Genomic DNA, 20609 nt, shown 5'->3' with positions numbered 1-20609 from the left:
GTATCAAGGTGGCACGCACTGTGTCGGGCATGCTCACACAGGTAAGTCGTGAGTGCATCTCACCAAACACACTAGGCAGCTCCACGGGAACCACCTTTCCTCCCGTCCTCTTCAACAAAGACTATCTATTCACTGCCTACTTACAGGAGAGCAATGCCCAATGGGCATGATGCCGCACATCACCACACCGACTCTAGGTGTTCATCAGCTACGACCGGTGACACCAAAACCAACACTTCTGGAAAAGCGATTCCTCCAACATGTTAGGGCACCGTGAGTTTCTTCACCTCATTTAGGTAATTCACAAAAATCACTAACCCTCTCCCCCTGCCAAAGTATCACTTTTTATTAACCCATGTGAGCAACAGCATTTGATTCTCAATAAACAACATTTCTGGTAAACTGGGTTGAAAAGCTCAGCTGAACCCTGAGGCCAAAAGTGGCTTCTTCTCTTCCACTGCAAGTCTAGACTTAGAGACATTTTCTGTTCCTGACTCTCAAGTGTGTTTGCTGACAGAGATGAAAATACAACTTTCTATATTCCAAAAAATATACCAAAAGCAAATAGGTCACAAGGTAAAAGACTAAGTTTACTAGAGAGAGGGGGAGAGAGAGAGAGAGAGAGAGAGAGAGAGAGAGAGAGAGAGAGAGAGGAAGATAGTAGAAAACATAAAATCCAAAAGTTTGATAACATACTCTGTGGAGAAACCGGAGAAGAGGCACTTGCATACACTGCTGGGTTGGAATGCAAAATGGCATTCGGTGATACCTACCAGAACTATATATTCATTTACTTTCTGATCAAGCAATTCCGACTCTAGAAATCTATCTCAAAGATAAACTGGAAATAAAACAAAAAAGGTAAATGTACAGGGTATTCATTATAGTACTACCTGTAATAGCTAAAGCCTGGAAAAACCCATATGTCCATCTGGGGAAAGGGTGAATAAACAACAGTCCCTCCGCACAAAGGACATCTTGGAAGCTGTGAAAAGGAATGGCGCCCATCGCTATACACTACTGTGAAGTAATCCCGAGGATATATTGCCAGGTGAAACAGACCAAAGTGTGTATAATGTGTTGCCAATTTCTTAAGAAGTGAGAAACATGATACCTTTATTTGAATATCTTTTTTAAATGAAAGGATGAGCCATGCATTTTTTTTAATGATTCCCATTTGTGGAAGGGAGAGAATAGGGTAAGGGATCAAGGATAGAAGCTATCTTCTTTAAATATGCCTTTTTATGGATTTGACTTTGGACCCATGGAACCACTTTACATAATTAAGAAACAAAAGTAAAACAAAAACAGTTTCTAAATATGTGAACCAAATAAACTTTTATATACCCACATGGAGCCTAATGATTCAGTTAAATAGAAATGGGTTGCATGCACGTGAGGAAATTACGGAGGTGAAGGAAAGAACCATGCAAAAGAGTTATAAAGAGGAAACTGCTTTATGAAACTTTTTATGAAGACTGCCTCTTCATACCTGCCAGGTTGTCATTCATTATGAAACCCGACAACTCACTGGTCATTAGGTAGAGTACACAGAAGGGTCACCTCAGTAATGGGCTATGATCAGCCATAGCTTGAAGGCTGCCGGGGGTCCCACGTGACAAAGCTCAGAAGTAAGACCCAATTGTATCAAATTGTTTCCTACTCATTTAACTGAATGCTAAAACAAAGCTTGAGACTACTTGTTGGAATACAAAAATACAAAAATAACCAGCACTCAACAAAGTAAAATTCACGATGCCAGACATTCAAGCAAAGATTACCAGGAATACCAGGCAGTAGAAAAATATTACCCATAATTAGGAGAAAAATGAACCAATTGACACAGAAATGACACATATTAGCATTAGCAGATAAGAACACCAAAATAATGAAACTATATTATACTTGTTCAAGTAACTAGAAAATATATTGACCATGTTAATCAAATACGTGAAAAATATTTTAAAAAGAGACTCAAATCAAACTTATAGAGATGAAAACTATAGTATCTCAGATGAAAAATATACTGATTGGGATTAACAGCAGATCACACATTGCAGAGGAAAAGATGAGTTAAGTTGAAAACATAGCATTAGAAACTACTCAAAATGAAACAGAGAGAGGGAGAAAAGGCCTGAAAAAAGACCAGAACATCAATGAGCTACGGACAACTTCAAGAAGCCTGATACATGTGTCACTGTATTTTCCAAAGAGAAAACACACATCTATGCAGACAGATACTTTGTTTTTCCTGTGCCTGTGCATTAATTATCAATGCAGAGGTGATTCAGAGCTGTGGTCACCACAAAGAGCTCCCATCCCTCTCATTAAGAAAATTTAGGGCCCGGATGTTTCTCAGGGCATTGACTTCCAACTGGAGAAATGGGCTCAGAAGCTCCCTGAGACCTTTAGGCCTTCTCCATAGGTGCCCGTTCTCAGGCTGAGTCTTAGTAAGGTGGGTCCCATGCCTAGAACTTTGTCCCACTGAGCAGGATGTTAGAGTCCACCCCTCTGCCCATGGTTTCCAGGCAGTAAGACCTCTTGACCACTGTAAGAACCTGATGAGTCCCTGACAGGGAAACCAGAAGTTCATCTTCAGAATTTCCTGGGTAGTGAGTCCCTCTAATAGCAGGCTTAGTGGGTCCACAAACCTTTAGGACAAATGCTCATGAGGTGCCTGAAACTATACACTAAACCTGGCTCTCCTTGTAACAATTCTATGGGAAACAAAGGAAAAAAACTACTACAAATGTCTAACATATCTAGTTCACAGATTTAGATCCATATCCACAACTACCATCCATTTACAATTAGGACCAATAATGCTCAGTGATGAGCCCACTTACATGATATTCTGGAAAAGATAAAACTATAGGGACAGAAAACAGATCAGTGGTTGACAGGGGCAGGGTATGATGGGAGAGATGGGTTACAAAGAAGAAGCACAAGGAATATTTGGAGGTTCTATAATCTTCTATAGAAACTTCTATAATCTTGACAGTGACGATGGTTATATAGCTATATGCACTTATCAAAACTGATAGAGCTATATGGTAAATAGAGTGAATTTTATTGTTACACATTTGTCAAAACTCATAGAACTATACACTAAAAAAGGTAATCTTTATTAGAAATAAATTATACCTTCCTTAATAAAATAGAAAACAAGTAAATAAAAAAGAATAAAAAATTGAGGCCTTAAAGACATAGGTATATTTTTATATTATATTTGGCTTTTATTAAGGTGATCCCAACTCATACTCTGGTAACAAACTCCCTCCAGGTAAAATACTTTAGATTCAGTGCTTCTCAAACTTTAATATGGATATGATTCTCCCAGGAACTTATTAAAATGCAGATTCTAAGTTAGGAGGTGTGAGGGCAGACATTCTGCATTTCTCACAAGCTTCTAGGTGATCTCCATGCTGTTGGTCTATGGACCATACCTAAGTAGCAAAGCCAAGGATTCTAGTGAGATTACTTGATATATAAAGGTCAGGAGAACTATTCATTCAGGTTGAAAAACACCTTCGTGGCATGACACGTTGTCTTGGCCTGTGTATTAGAGTTAGAGGATCGATCCTTTAGCAATAGTGTGTCACTTACTCCCCTCAGAGCTGAGAGCTGACCAACTGGACCATTCTGGAGCCAGGCCTGGAATCAAATCCAGCTAATGGTGGTAAAGAAAACTCTTCTCAACAGAAACCCTTTTGGATTTCTACCCTTCTACCCTTGCTGTGAGGGTAGAAGCTTCAGGAGTTCTTTGAAGCAACAGAAGCCCATGAAGTCACAAAGGGCCATCCATCCATCCATCCATCCATCCATCCATCCATCCGTATATGAATAGCAACCTTTCTTAATATGTGCATGGAAATTACTTAGGAAGGAAGTCAATACTGGTTTCCTGTGATTCTGCTGATAATCTAAAGACTTTGAGTGGCACCACCTAATAGCTGCTAACACCCAGTGCTGTCCATGCCCCCAGCAGTGAGTTTCATCTGTGGAGTGGTCTCCCAAAGGAGTAAGAAGTACCTGTGACAGGGAATTAAGTGTTGGAGGATGGTAAAGGGCTGGTTTTTATATTCAACAACTTCCTGATATTTTCCCTGAGACCTGGCACTTCTTTTTGCATGCTTAAAAAAAACCCACAAAAACACTATATAAATATCTTCACAGCTTCTTCGCCCACAGATGCCCTTAGGTATAAAACATCACTTAGCAGACTAACACATGCCAGCACCTTCAGATACTTCACTTGGGGCTTTTCAAGAGGAAGCAACCACATGGATATTGAGAGTCATATTGTAAGTTGTTAACATTTTATTGAGTATATAGTATGTGCCACAAACTACCCTAAGTGCATTCCATACATTCATGATCTCAACATGAGATCACCTCACAACAACCCTGTGAAGTAGGAACCAATATTGGCCCTACTTTCCGATGAGAAATCTCAGGTACAAGGAGGTGGGGTAATTTGTCCAAGGATGCACACTAGTAATGATGAGCAGGGATTCAAATTGCAGCAATTGCTGTCTCCCTGCTTCACACCCTCCATCCTGACCACTATACCAGGGTCTGCTCTAGGCCTGGCACTGCATACATGAATGCTCACTAAACTTGACAAGGGAGCTTGGAGAGAACTAGAAGACACACGGCAGCTGGGAGAACTAGAAGAAACACGGCAGGGGGTCACCACATGCATTACCCCCCAGTTTCCTTAGACAGCTTTACATTCTCACTGTGGGAGATGATGAGGCCACTTGTCTGACACCCCTAAACCACCACACACTAAGCCTTTAGAAGCACTGATAACTGAACTGGAAGGTTTGTTCTTCCCTAGATCTTACCTTTCTTACGTAAAGATGGGGAAGGCTGTGAAGGGAGGAGGTTTGGGAGGGAAACCAGGAGTTCAGTTTTGGACATCCTGAATTTGAAATGCCTCAAGGACACCCAAAGAGAGATGTCAAGGAACAGGTTCAAATTCACATATTACTGAAAAATTAATGGATGAAAAGATATGGTGAATGGGAGTCCCTTAAAAATAACATAGGTGAATAGTTGGAAGTAGAGATAAAACAAGGTTTACCATGGGTTGATAATTGTTTAGCTGACTGATGAATCCAATGGGATTAATTATACTATCCTGACTACTATCTGTAACTTCCCAAGTTAAATTTTTAAAAATTCAGAAGGACACAGCATCATTTATATAGGATACCATAACAAAAAAGTAAAACCTAGATCTAATCACAAAGGAATAATAGACAAACCCAAATTGAGGGGCATTGTACAAAATAGCCCATCTTGTACTCGTAAAAAATGTCAATGCCATGAAAGACAACAAATAACTGAGGAGCTGTTTCAGAATAAATGACACCAAAGAGACCTAACAACTAAATGTAATGTGTGAAACTGGCATGTATCCTGGGTCGGAAAAAAAGTATTGCTACAAAGGGTATTATTCGGTCAGTCGGTGAAATTTGAATGTTGGTTAGTGTAGTCTATGGTATATATCAATGTGAAATATCTTAAATTTAATAATTTGCTGAGATTACATAAGAGAATATCCATGTTCTTTGGAGTTTCACACTTAAATATTTAGGTGTGAAAGATCATGATGAGTGAAATTTATTCTCAAATGACACAGTAATAATTATTATAATCATGTATAAATATGGATGTGAACAGCTAATGCAAATGTGACAAAATGTTAACAACTGGTGAATCTAGGTGAAGCATATGTCAGTATTTACTGTGCTATTCTTTCAACATTTCTATAGGCTTAATATTTTTGAAAATAAAATTTGAAAAAATTAACACTATTGGCCTGATATAATTAGTATCCCTGAAATACATCACTTGTATGCCCTTCCTTACAGTCTTTTGAATAAAAAGCTATCTTCTTTACTCCTTAATGATAGGCACTAAATACTTGATTTTTCCTTAAGAATGCCTCTTGTATGTATCAGTTTGATATGCATTACATTACTTGCTCATCGTAGCAGGCCCTGCAGGTACTCTCCCACTGTGGGGGGTACCACTGGTGGAGAACCTTGCCTGGAGAATGTCCTTTTCAGTCACAATCCCTTCCTAAATGGCCCATATCCAGTCCTTGACTGACCTGGGGCTGCAAAGGCCTGGCCCTCTCACCTGAACTCTGGACAGTTCTGGAGGGCCATCCAAGCTTCAGAGTTCTCTGCAGGGTCCGTCGAGGCCTCCACTGAGACCATGGCACAGGCTGATGTGTCCCTGTGCATAGTCCACTTCCTTCCCCTCCTTTCTACATGTGCTGGCATCATGAACACCCCCTCACAGACCTCCTGCACAGCAATCCCCACCTCCAAGTCTACCTTCCCAGGGATCCGACTGTGGCAATAATGTTATAACCATTGTGCAGTGAGGAAACTGAACCTTTGAAAATCACTTGCCTAGGGTCTGAAAACTGTTTATTGGTGAAGTCATGACTCAGACTCCATATATGCTGGCTTCCAGCCTCACCTTTCTTCTATTTACCTTTCCAAATCCTACCTCCCTAGTAAGGACAAAGCCAAGTTTCCTCCTTGACTTCCCCTTTCTGATCTGGAAGCTCTCACCACCTGCTCCATTTGGCACATGGCCATGGTCCCACTTGGGGGCTTTTCTTAACTGTTACCTCATATAATAAAACCATTGTCTTGTTATTTCGCTTTCCACTTTGAAGTTTGGTGCTTTCTCTGCCTTACACCTTCCCTGGGACAAAGGTCATTCATTGGTCTTTGTGCCCCAACAGTTGCTGTCATGTGCAGAGCACACAGTAAGTCACTGCACTAAGAATGTGAGAGCATGTGGCAAGGCTCTCTCTCTTCTGGCCATGCTCTGCGACTTAGAAGAGGAAACACAACAGCCTCAGAAGACACTCAGCCCTGATAGAGGGACACTGATCCGCAGAGGCACACCCGTTGAAAGATAACCAGAGGGAGGAGCCAAGATGGCGGAACAGCATGGGAGTTTTTCGTGTATCTCATGTCCATGAAATACAGCCAGACCAACACCAAACCATCCTTCACACCTAGAAAACTGATTGGAGGATTAAGAAAACAATCTGCACAACCTGAATCACAGAATTAAGCAGGTACGTGGCACGGAGAAGTGAACTTGGGGAGCGAGAAGCCACAGAGGGCAGGGAGGTGCTTTTGTGGGCAGAGAGAGGATGGAGATGGGGCGGGGGGGTGGGTGGGGAGAATACGGGAAAAGCAACACCCCCAAAAGCAGCTGGAGAGAAAGTGGAAAATTGGAAACAGTGGCAAGAACTAAACTAAAAAGGGAGAAAGGAGAAAGAGAGGGTTTAAATTCCATTAAAACCATAAACAAGGGGAGCACAAAGTATGAAACTCTGCAGCTCCATACCTGGCGGTGCTCTGGTGGGAAGGGCGAATCCGCAGGAGCAGAGTGGGGTCTGGGAGGTTCTTGGGCCACATGGAGAAAAGTGGTTCCACTGCTGGAAGGACATTTGGTAGACACTGTTGAAGCCTCCTGGTCCCAGCAGACCCCAGAGAACAGCCACATTCGCTGGTGCTGGAATGTCGTTGGGAATGAAACCTGGGGCCAGATGTGTTGTGATTTTCCATAATCCCTGAAAAGCTACTGCTACACTATCTCGCAAACTTTCTCTGGGGCGAGCTGGCACCTGGCTGCAGTCTTAGGGCACAGGCAGTGGCAGGGTCCAGCAAGCATTCCTGGGTGCAGCTGACATTCGGCCATTGTTCGGCCATTGCTCAGTGAGACGCTCCCACAGAGGGGCAGAATGGGACAAAGCCGCAGTCCTTCAGAAGTAGCAGTTGGGGAAAACCTGGGAGAGAGGGTACTGCCTGGGGCTTGATCACAGACAGTGAAAAAGTAGGGAGTGGACGAAAGCTGAAGACAGAGGACAGGTGTGCAATTGCTGATCGGGGAGAACAGAGCTCCGATACTAGAGACTGGGTAGCTGGGCAACGCCATTTTCACTGCTCCCGCACATGCGCATATGCACCTAGGAGTTCCACAACACTCCACTCCAGTAGGTTAGCAGTGCCATTTAGTGGAGATGGAGCCGTTACACTGAGCCCCACCCAACTGGGCCAACCTCACTCTTTTTTTTTTTTCATTTTTTTTTTCAACGTTTATTTATTTTTGGGACAGAGAGAGACAGAGCATGAACAGGGGAGGGACAGAGAAAGAGGGAGACACAGAATCGGAAACAGGCTCCAGCCTCCGAGCCATCAGCCCAGAGCCTGACGTGGGGCTCGAACTCATGGACCGCGAGATCGTGACCTGGCTGAAGTCGGACGCTTAACCGACTGCGCCACCCAGGCGCCCCATACACTAATAATGAAGCAACAGAAAGACAAATAAACTGATCCCATTCACAATTGCACCAAGAAGCATAAAATACCTAGGAATAAATCTAACCAAAGATGTAAAGGATCTGTATGCTGAAAACTATAGAAAGCTTATGAAGGAAATTGAAGAAGATATAAAGAAATGGAAACACATTCTGTGCTCACAGATTGAAAGAATAAATATTGTCAAAATGTCAATACTACCCAAAGCTATCTACACATTCAATGCAATCCCAATCAAAATTGCACCAGCATTCTTCTCGAAACTAGAACAAGCCATCCTAAAATTCATATGGAACCACAAAAGGCCCCGAATAACCAAAGTAATTTTGAAGAAGAAGACCAAAGCAGGAGGCATCACAATCCCAGACTTTAGCCTCTACTACAAAGCTGTAATCATCAAGACAGCATGGTATTGGCACAAAAACAGACACATAGAGCAATGGAATAGAATAGAAACCCCAGAACTAGACCCACAAACGTATGGCCAACTCATCTTTGACAAAGCAGGAAAGAACATCCAATGGAAAAAAGACAGCCTCTTTAACAAATGGTGCTGGGAGAACTGGACAGCAACATGCAGAAGGTTGAAACTAGACCACTTTCTCACACCATTCACAAAAATAAACTCAAAATGGATAAAGGACCTAAATGTGAGACAGGAAACCATCAAAACCTTAGAGGAGAAAGCAGGAAAAGACCTCTCTGACCTCAGCCGTAGCAATCTCTTACTCGACACATCCCCAAAGGCAAGGGAATTTAAAGCAAAAGTGAATTACTGGGACCTTATGAAGATAAAAAGCTTCTGCACAGCAAAGGAAACAACCAACAAAACTCAAAGGCAAACAACGGAATGGGAAAAGATATTTGCAAATGACATATCGGACAAAGGGCTAGTCTCCAAAATCTATAAAGAGCTCACCAAACTCCACACCCAAAAAACAAATAACCCAGTGAAGAAATGGGCAGAAAACATGAATAGACACTTCTCTAAAGAAGACATCCGGATGGCCAACAGGCACATGAAAAGATGCTCAACGTCGCTCCTTATCAGGGAAATACAAATCAAAACCACACTCAGATATCACCTCACGCCAGTCAGAGTGGCCGAAATGAACAAATCAGGAGACTGTAGATGCTGGAGAGGATGTGGAGAATCGGGAACCCTCTTGCACTGTTAGTGGGAATGCAAATTGGTGCAGCCACTGTGGAAAGCAGTGTGGAGATTCCTCAAAAAATTAAAAACAGACCTACCCTATGACCCAGCAATAGCACTGCTAGGAATTTACTCAAAGGATACAGGAGTACTGATGCATAGGGGCACGTGTACCCCAATGTTTATAGCAGCACTCTCAACAATAGCCAAATTATGGAAAGAGCCTAAATGTCCATCAACTGATGAATGGATAAAGAAACTGTGGTTTATATACACAATGGAATATTACGTGGCAATGAGAAAAAATGAAATATGGCCTTTTGTAGCAATGTGGATGGAACTGGAGAGTGTGATGCTAAGTGAAATAAGCCATACAGAGAAAGACAGATACCATATGGTTTCACTTTTATGTGGATCCTGAGAAACTTAACAGAAACCCATGGAGGAGGGGAAGGAAAAAAAAAAAGAGGTTAGAGTGGGAGAGAGCCAAAGCATAAGAGACTCTTAAAAACTGAGAACAAACTGAGGGTTGATGGGGCATGGGAGGGCGGGGAGGGTGGGTAATGGGTATTGAGGAGGGCACCTTTTGGGATGAGCACTGGGTGTTGTATGGAAACCAATTTGACAATAAATTTCATATATTGAAAAAGAAAAAAAGAAAAAAAAGAAATTGTGGTTTATATACACAATGGAATACTACTTGGCAATGAGAAAGAATGAAATATGGCCCTTTGTAGCAACGTGAATGGAACTGGAGAGTGTTATGCTAAGTGAAATAAGTCATACAGAGAAAGACAGATACTATATGTTTTCACTCTTATGTGGATCCTGAGAAACTTAAGAAAAGACCAAGAGGGAGGGGAAGGAAAAAAAAAGGTTAGAGAGGGAGGGAGCCAACATATAAGAGACCTTTAAAAACTGAGAACAAACTGAGGGCTGATGGGGGGTGGGAGGGAGGGAAGGGTGGGTGATGAGTATTGAGCATGGCACCTGTTGGCATGAGCACTGGGTGTTGTATGGAAACCAATTTGACAATAAATTTCATATTTAAAAAAAAAGAAAAAAAGAACTTCAAAAAAAATAAACTAAATGAAAGTTCATGAAAGAAAAAGAAAATACATTACCAGCTTTAAGTTTAGAAATAATTTTCATCACTTTTTTCTCCTTTGCTTCCTTCCTTCCTCCCTCCCCCTTTCTTTCTTTCCCTCTCTCTCTTTCTCTCTTGCTTAAATAGGCCCAGCATGGAGCCCAAGGCAGGGCTTAAACTTATGACCCTGAGACCAAGGCCTGAGGTACAATCAAGAGTTGGATGCTTAACTGACAGAGCCACCCAGGCACCCCTCTCCTTTGCTTTCAAACATCAACCTGTGTGATGATGTGTGGTGTTGCAAGAACAATCTAAATGAAAATCGACTGAAAAATAATTTTTGCCTAACTTCCCTAACTGTTCATGAACAGCGCCAATACAGGAAGGAGACTTTAGAAGTTTAGCAGGGGTCTTCAAATGATAGAGCCACAGGCCAAATCAGTGGCCTGTCACTTGCTTTTTGTACATTTTGTGAGCTAAGAATTGTTTTTACATTTTTAAATGGTTGAAAAAATCAAAATAATAATATTTTGTGATACTTGAAAATTGTATGAAATTCAAATTTCAGGCTGAAACTATGTTTTATTGAAGCACAGCCACGTTTACTTATTTATATATTGGCTAAGGCTGCTTTTGTGTTACAACAGCAGAGTTGAGTGATTGTGACAGAAATTCTACGGCCCACAGAACCTAAAGTATTTATTACATCACCCCTTATAGAGAGAATTTGTCAACTCCTGATCTACAGACATGAATTGTCCAGGAAAATTTGGACTAGGAGGCTGGGGTTTCTTCTTTGCCCAGAAGCCTGTAACCAGTGCTGTCTTTATTCTTCAGGGCTGCTACAGCCTACCATAGACTGCGTAGCTTATCAACAACAGAGATGCATTGCTCACAGTCCTGGAGGCTGAGAAGTCCAAGACCAAAGCACCTGCATGGTCAGCTTCTGGTGAGGGCCCTCTTCCTGGTTCAAAGCCAGCAACTGCTCCCTGCGTCCCCACATGGCACCAGGGGCTAGGGAGCTCTCTGGAACCTCTGTTACAAGGCACCAATCCCATTCATAAGGCCTATGTGCCAGTCATTAAGTGCCATGATTTAAGCACTTCCCAAAGGCTCCACCTACTATTAACATGTCCTCTGGAGGTTAGGATTTCAACATATGAATTTGTGGGAGGGGGGCACACATTCAGACCACAGCAGGAGTTTTTGATGCAGATTCAGGCCTTTCCAACTGAGTTTTTACACCAGCTTCTAGAAGAGCACAGCTGTTATGTCTGTGGTGTCCAAGTGGAATAGCATTACGTGATAGGATCACACTCCTTGTCAATATGGTCTGATGTTCCACTCTCCTAGGGGTCAGGCAACATGCTACTTACTCCCTCATGTGTTTCATCTTGGTCGCGGCCACTGTGCTGTTGAACGTTGTTAGTCCCAGGGACATGTCTGGAGCTGTGCTGGGGATCGTCCTCGCATCTGAAAATCAATGCACAGCCCTTATTGACTTCATCAGCACCCCGGCAACTTCCAGGCAACATTCAAGGGCAATCAGAAAACAGAAGTTAATCCACCTGTGCCACTAGGTAATGCTACATTAATTAGAGGTGAATTCAGTTATGACATGAACATTAAGGAGATTTATTCCTAATGACAGGATTATTTATAGTTTTAATATGTACCAGGAATTCCAGGGCCAAGCCTCTGTCAGAAAGGATTATTTAAATGGGACACTGCTATTTAAAAGACAGGATTTTATCGGAGAGAACTTAGGGGAAATGCATCTACAGAAAAGCAAACGTTCTCGAGGAGCCTTTGGCAGTCTCTTTCGGCAAGTGTGGTATGAAATCATACAATATGTATCCTTTTGTATCTGGCTTATTTCATTTAGCATACTGTTTTCAAGGTTCATCAGTGTGTGGCATGTATTAGGCCTTCCTTTCTATACCTGAATAATATTCATTGCATGTATATATCACGCTCTGTTTAACCATTCATCTATTGATGGACACTTGAGTTGTTTCCACCTTTTTAGTGTCATAAGTAATTATGCAATAAACATTGGCCTACAAGAATCTGTTTTTGAGTACCCATTTTCTATTCTTTTGAGTATATATCCAGGAGTGGAATTGCTGGGTCATATACTAATTCTATACTTAGCTTATTGAGGAGCCACCAGACTGTTTTCCACAGCAGCTACACCATTTTACATTCCCTCTATTAGTGTATGAGGCTTTCCACATCTTCAACAACACTGTTATTTTCTGGTTTTTAAATTATAGCCATCCTAGTGGATGTGAAGCGGTATCTCATTGTGGCTTTGATTTGCATTTCCTTAATGAGTTTTCATGTGGCTTTTGGCCATTTATAGATCTTTAAGAAAAAAGGTCTATTCAAGTACTTTGCCCATTTTTAAATTGAGTTGTTTGTATTTTTGTTGTTGAGTTGTAGTTCTTTACATATTATGGATATTAAACTTTTATTTGATATAGAATTTGCAAATATTTTTTACCCTGTTCTTTGTGCTTCCAAAGTTGATCTCAGCATAAGGCATGTATCATATTAAATTTATACTTTTTTGATGCTATTTTGATGCTATTTTTGATACTTAAGTATTTTATTTTGATGTTAATTCATTTTTGAAATGTTCACTGCTAGTGTATAGAAATACAACTGGTTTTAGTGTATTGATCTTGTATCCTGCAATCTTGCTTGTTTATTAGTGTTAACAGTTTTTAGTGGATTTCTTAGGGTTTTCTACATACAAGAACATGTTATTTTTTTTTTTAACATTTATTTATTTTTGAGACAGAGAGAGAGAGCATGAACAGGGGAGGGTCAGAGGAAGAGGGAGACATAGAATCTGAAACAGGCTCCAGGCTCTGAGATGTCAGCACAGAGCCCGACGCGGGGCTTGAACCCACAGACCGCAAGATCATGACCTGACCCGAAGTCGGACGCTTAACTGACAGAGCCACCCAGGCGCCCCAGAACATGTTATCTTTAAGTAGAGATAGTTTTACTTCTTTTCTAACCTGGATGCCTTTTTAAAAAAATAATTTATTTATTTTATAATTTACATAAACTTAGCATATAGTGCAACAATGATTTCAGGAGTAGATTCCTTAATGCCCCTTTCCCATTTAGCCCATCCCCCCTCCCACAACCCCTCCAGCAACCCTCTGTTTGTTCTCTGTATTTAAGAGTCTCTTCTGTTTTGTCCCCCTCCTTGTTTTTATATTATTTTTGTTTCCCTTCCCTTACGTTCATCTGTTTTGTATCTTAAAGTCCTCAAATGAGTGAAGTCATATGATATTCGTCTTTCTCTAATTTCGCTTAGCATAATACCCTCTAGTTCCATCTACATAGTTGTAAACAGCAAATTTCATTCTTTTTGATTGCCAAGTAATACCCCTAGATTCTATATAAGATATATAATCTTATCTTCTTTATCCATTCGTTAACCTGGATGCCTTTTATTTCTTCTCCTTACTTAATTTCCCTGGCTAGAACCTCTAGGACAGTGCTAAATGGAAGTGGTGAAAGAAAACATCTTTGTCATGTTCCTGATCTTAGGGAAAAAACACTCATTTTTATACCAATAAGTATGAATTAGCTATAGTGTGTTCATAGATGCCTTTATCTGGTTTAGGAAGTTCCTTTCTATTCTTAGTTTGTTGAGTGTTGTTGTTGTTGTTTTTTAATCAAGAAAGGATAGGGGAGGAACCAAGATGGCGGAAAAGCATGGAAGCTTTTTGTGTGTCTCGTGTCCATGAAATACAGCCAGACCAACACTAAACCATCCTACACACCTAGAAAACTGATTGCAGGATTAACACAACAATCTGCACAACCTGAATCACTGAATTCAGCAGGTACGCGGAACGGAGAGCTGAACTTGCGGAGCAAGAAGCCGCGGAAGCAGAGAAGATGGAGACTGGGGAGGGGGGGAGCATACAGGAAAAGCATCCCTCCCCAAAAGCAGCTGGAGAGAAAGTGGAAAATTGGAAACAGTCGCAGGGACTAAACTAAAAAGGGAGAAAGGAGAAAGGAGAAAGGAGAGGGTTTAAATTCCATTAAGATTGTAAACAAGGGGAGCGCAAAGTCAGCCAACTCTGCAGCTCGATACCTGGTGGTTCTCTGATGGGAAGGGTGAATCCCCAGGAACAGAGTGAAGTCTGGGAGGTTCTCAGGCCACAAGGGGAGACGTGGTTCCACTGCTGGAAGGACATTTGGTAGAGACTGTTGAAGCCACCCGGTCCCAGAAGACCCCAGAAGACAGCCACATTCGCTGGTGCTGGGGCAAGGTCTTTGAGGGTGAAGCCTGGGGCCAGATATGTGTTGTGATTTTTCATAATCCCTGAAAAGCTGCTGCTACATTGTCTTGTGAACTTTTTTTTGGGCAGGCTGGCACCTGGCCGCAGTCTTGGGGCACCGGCAACAGCAGGGTCCAGCGGGCATTCCTGGGTGCAGCCGACATTCGGCCCTTGCTCATTCGGCCACTGGTCAGTGAGACCCTCCCGTAGAGGGGCAGAATGGGTCAAAGCCGCAGTCCTTCGGAAGTAAGGGGCTGGGGAAAACAGCCACATCTGAGACAAAACTTGGGAGAGAGGTACTGCCTGGGGCCTGGTCACAGAGAGTGAAAAAGCAGGAGTGGACGAGAGCTGAAAACAGAGGACGGGTGGGCGATTGCTGATCCGGGAGAACAGACTGGGTAGGTGGGTGGCGCCATTTACACTGCTCCCATGCATGCGCACCTACGAGCACCACAACAATCCACCCCAGTAGGCTAGCAGCGACATCTAGTGGAGGGTGGGGCTCGGTGTAACAGCTCAACCGAGCCAACTTCATTCTTCAAGAACTAAGCTCACCTCCAGCTTAATTTATGGACTATAAAGAGCTACATGGACTGACCTCTAGGGGAAAACTAAGCAATTTCAGTCCTACTTCAATCTGTTAGCAGGTTCATCTATTTAATTTTTTTCTTTTCCTTTCTTTCTCTTTTTCCTTTTACTCTTTTAAAATTCTTTTCTTTTTCTTGAACAGAAAGAGAAAAAACTCATTTTTATTGTCAATTTATATTAAAAATATCTGTCTTTAATTTTTATTACTATATTTTTTACTTTTGTGTAAGTTTTTTCAAAGCCTACTTTACCTCCATCATTTTATTTTAGTCTACTTCAGTGTACTCACCTTTCCAAATTTTCCAACAATTTCCTTTTTTTCTTTCTTTTTCTTTTTTTTCTCGTTTTCATTTTTCTTTTTCTTCAATGCAGAAAGAGAAAAACTTCATTTTTGCTTTCAATTTCTTTTAAAAATATTTTTATTTAATTTTTATTACTATATTTTTTGCTTTTATGTAACTTTTTTCAAATTCTATCTTATTCCTATCATTTTATTTTAGTCTGCTACAGTGTATTCACTTTTTCAAAATTTCAAATGATTTTTTTCTTTTTTCTTTTTTTCTGTTTTGTTTCTTTTCTTTTCACATAAATACAGAACATGAAAAAAATTCATATTTCTTTTTAATTTTTACTAAAAATATTTTTCTTTTTTTCTACTATATTTTCTATTTTGTGTGTATTTTTTTAAATTCTATTTTACCCACATCATCTAATTTTTGTCTACTTCAGTGTATTCATTTTTTTAAATTCTCAAACGATTTCCTTTTTTTTTTTATCCCGCCCCGCACTTTTTTTCCCTCTAATGTGTCAAACCACTTTCAACACCCAGAACAAAACACACTTAGGATCTAGCATCATCTATTCGATTTCTGTGTGTGTGTGTGTTTTTAATTTTGAATTTTAATATTTTTTTATTTTAATTTTTTTTAATTTCAATTTTCTACCTCATTAATTCCTTTTCTCCCTTCAAAATGACAACACGAAGGAATTCACCCCAAAAGAAAGAGGATGGTGAAACAACAGCCAGGGATTTAACCAACACAGATACAAGCAAGATGTCTGAACCAGAACTTAGAATCACAGTAATAAGAATACTACCTGGAGTCCAAAATAGATTAGAATCCCTTTCTGCAGAGATAAAAAAATAAAAAATAGCCAGAATGAAATTAAAAACACCATAACTGAGTTCAATCATGGATGGATGCAGCGGCTGCAAGGATGGATGAGGCAGAACGCAGAATCAGCAATATAGAGGACAAACTTATAGAGAATAACGAAGCAGAAAAAAAGAGGGAAATTAAGGCAAACGAGCACAATTTAAGAATTGGAGAAACCAGTGACTCATTAAAAAGGAAGAACATCAGAATCATAGGGGTCCCAGAGGAGGAGGAGAGAGAAATAGGGGTAGTAGGGTTATGTGAGCAAATCATAGCTGAAAACTTTCCTAACCTGGGGAAAGACACAAACATCAAAATCCAGGAAGCACAGAGGACCCCCATTAAATTCAACAAAAACCGACCATCAACAAGGTATATCATAGTCAAATTCACAAAATACTCAGGCAAGGAGAGAATCATGAAAGCAGCAAGGGAAAAAAAGTCACTAACCTAAAAGGCAAGACAGATCAGGTTTGTAGCAGACCTATCCACAGAAACTTGGCAGGCCAGAAAGGAGTGGCAGGATATATTCAGTGTGCTGAATCAGAAAAATATGCAGCCAAGAATTCTTTATCCAGCAAGGCTGTCATTCAAAACAGGAGAGATTAAAAGTTTCCCAAACAAAAATTAAAGGAGTTTGTGACCACTAAACCAGCCCTGCAAGAAATTTTAAAAGGGACTTTCTGAGGGGAGAAAAGATGAAAAAAAATATATATATATATATCAAAAGCAACAAAGATTAGAAAGGACCAGAGAACACCACCAAAAACTCCAACTCTACAAGAATCGTAATGGTAATAAATTCCTATCTTTCGGCACTCACTCTAACCGTCAATGGTCTCAATGCTCCAATCAAAAGACATAGGGTAAGAGAAGGGATAAGAAAACAAGATCCATCTAGATGCTGTTTACAAGAGACCCACTTTAGACCTAAAGGCACCTTCAGATTGAAAATAAGGGGATGGAGAACCATCTATCATGCTAATGGTCAACAAAAGAAAGCCGGAGTAGCCATACTTATATCAGACAATCTAGACTTTAAAATAAAGACTGTATCAAAAGATGCAGAAGGGCATTATATCATAATCAAGGGTTCTATCCACCAAGAAGACCTAACAATTGTAAACATTTAGGTGCCAAATGTGCGAGCACCCAAATATATAAATCAACTAATCACGAACATAAAGAAGCTCATCGATAGTAATACCATAATAGTAGGAGACTTCAACACCCCACTCACAGCAATGGATAGATCATCTAATCAAAAAATCCACAAGGAAACAATGGCTTGGAATGACACACTGGTCCAGATGGACTTGACAGATAGATTCAGAACATTTCACCCTGAAACCGCAGAATATACATTCTTCTCCAGTGCACATGGAACATTCTTCAGAAATGACCGTATACTGGGACACAAATCAGCCCTCAGTAAGTACAAAAAGATCGAGATCATACTGTGCATATTTTCAGACCACAATGCTATGAAACTCGAAATCAACCACAAGAAAAAATTTGTAAAGGTAACAAATACTTGGAGACTGAAGAACATCCTACTAAAGAATGAATGGGCTAACCAAACAGTTAAAGAGGAAATTAAAAGTATATGGAAGTCAATGAAAATGATAGCACCACAACCCAAAACCTCTGGGACGAAGAAAAGGCAGTCATAAGAGGAAAGTACATAGCAATCCAGGCCTTCCTAAAGAGGGAAGAAATATCTCAGATACATAACCTAAACTTACGCTGTAAGGAGCTGGAAAAATAACAGCAAATAAAATCCAAAACCAGCAGAAGACAGGCAATAATAAAGATCAGAGCAGAAATTAATGCTATCGAAACAAACAAACAAAAAAAAACAATAGAACAGATCAATGAAACCAGAAGCTGGTTCTTTGAAAGAATCAACAAAATTGACAAACCACTAGCCAGGTTGATCATGAAGAAAAAGGAAAGGACCAAAATAAATAAAACCAAGAATGAAAGAGGAGAGATCACAACCAACACAGCCGAAATAAAAACAATATTAAGAGAATATTATGAGCAATTATATTCCAATAATATGGGCAATCTGGAAGAAATGGACAAATTCCTAGAAACATATAGACTACCAAAACTAAAACAGGAAGAACAGACCCATAACCAGTAAGGAAATCGAATTAGTAATCAAAAATCTGCCAAAAAAACAAGAGTCCAGGGCCAGATGGCTTTCCAGGGGAATTCTACCAAACATTTAAGGAAGAGTTAACACCTATTCTCTTGAAACTGTTCCAAAAAATAGAAATGGAAGGAAAACTTCCAAACTCTTTCTATGAAGCCAGGATTACCTTGATCCAAAACCAGACAGAGACCCCACTAAAAAGGAGAACTATACACCAATCTCCCTGATGAACATGGATGCAAAAATCCTCAACAAGATATTAGCCAACAGGATCCAACAATACATTAAAAAATTATTCACCATGACCAAGTGGAATTTATTCCTGGGATGCAAGGATGGTTCAATATCCACAAAACAATTAACATGATTCATCACATCAATAAAAGAAAGGACGAGAATCATAGGACCCTCTCAATAGATGCAGAGAAAGCATTTGATGAAATACAGCATCTTTCTTGATAAAAACCCTCAAGAAAGAAGGGATAGAAGGAGCATATCTCGAGATCATAAAAGCCATATATGAATGACCCAATGCTAATATTATCCTCAATGGGGAAAAACTGAGAGCTTTCCCCCCAAGGTCAGAAACAAGACAGGGATGTCCACTGTCGCCACTGTTATTCAACATAGTATTGGAAGTCTTAGCCTCTGCAATCAGACAACACAAAGAAATAAAAGGCATCCAAATCTGCCAGGAGTAGGTCAAACTTTCACTCTTCACAGATGACATGATACTCAATATGGACAACCCAAAAGATTCCACCAAACAACTGCTAGAACTGATTCATGAATTCCGCAAAGTTGTAGGATATAAAATCAACGTACAGAAATCGGTTGCATTCCTATACATCACCAATGAAGTGACAGAGAAATCAAGGAATTGATCCCATTTACAGTTGCACTAAAACCATAAAATACTTAGGAATAAATCTAACCAAAGAGGTGAAAAATCTATACAATGAAAAGTATAGAAAACTTATGAAAGAAATTGAAGAAGACACAAAGAAATGGAAAAAGATTCCATGCTCCTGGATAGGTAGAGCAAATAATGTTAAAATGTTGATACTACCCAAATCAATCTACATATTCAATGCAATCCCTATCCAAATAACACCAGGATTCTTCACAAGGCTACAACAAATAACCCTAAAATTTGTATGGAACCAGAAAAGACCTCGAATAGCCAAAGCGATCTTGAAAAAGAAAACCTAAGCAGGAGGCATCACAATCCCAGACTTCAAGCTATACTACAAGGCTGTAATCATCAAGACAATATGGTACTGGCACAAGAACAGACACTCAGATCAATGGAACAGAATAGAGAACCCAGAAATGGGCCCACAAACATATGGCCAACTCATCTTTGACAAAGCAGGAAAGAATATCCAATAGAATAAAGACAGTCTCTTCAGCAAGTGGTGCTGGGAAAACTGGACAGCAACATGCAGAACAATGAACCTGGACCCCTTTCTTACACCATACACAAAAATAAACTCAAAATGAATGAAAGACCTAAATGTAAGACAGGAAGCCAAAAAAATCCTCGAGGAGAAAGCAGGAAAAAACCTCTTTGATCTTGGCTGCAGCAACTTCTCACTCAACACATCTCCGGAGGCAAGGGAAACAAAAGCAAAAATGAACTACTGGAACCTCATCAAAACAAAAAGCTTGTGCACAGCAAAGGAAACAATCAGCAAAACTAAAAGGCAACCAACAGAATGGGAGAAGATATTTGCAAATGACATATCAGATAAAGGGTTAGTATCCAAAATCTACAGAAAACTTATAAA

At 40.3% G+C, this 20609-nt stretch overlaps 1 protein-coding gene across 4 annotated transcripts in view; it reads right to left on the bottom strand.

Annotated features, from left to right (window-relative positions):
- NEK11 (NIMA related kinase 11) overlaps window positions 1–20609 on the bottom strand; it is a 269503-nt gene that overhangs the window by 39571 nt on the left and 209323 nt on the right. For 2 of the 4 annotated variants that reach the window (XM_047875528.1, XM_047875529.1), the window contains one exon: window positions 11980–12076. The exons of the other annotated variants lie outside the window; for them this stretch is intronic. In XM_047875528.1, the coding sequence (XP_047731484.1) occupies window positions 11980–12076 (97 nt within the window). The remainder of the gene's footprint in view (window positions 1–11979; window positions 12077–20609) is intronic. 4 annotated transcript variants of the gene reach the window in all.

Source organism: Prionailurus viverrinus, chromosome C2, assembly GCF_022837055.1.
Source record: "Prionailurus viverrinus isolate Anna chromosome C2, UM_Priviv_1.0, whole genome shotgun sequence".
Taxonomy (NCBI): Eukaryota; Metazoa; Chordata; class Mammalia; order Carnivora; family Felidae; genus Prionailurus; species Prionailurus viverrinus.
The sequence above is the reverse complement of the archived record's forward strand: the minus strand, read 5'-3'. Positions and strand labels throughout refer to the sequence as shown.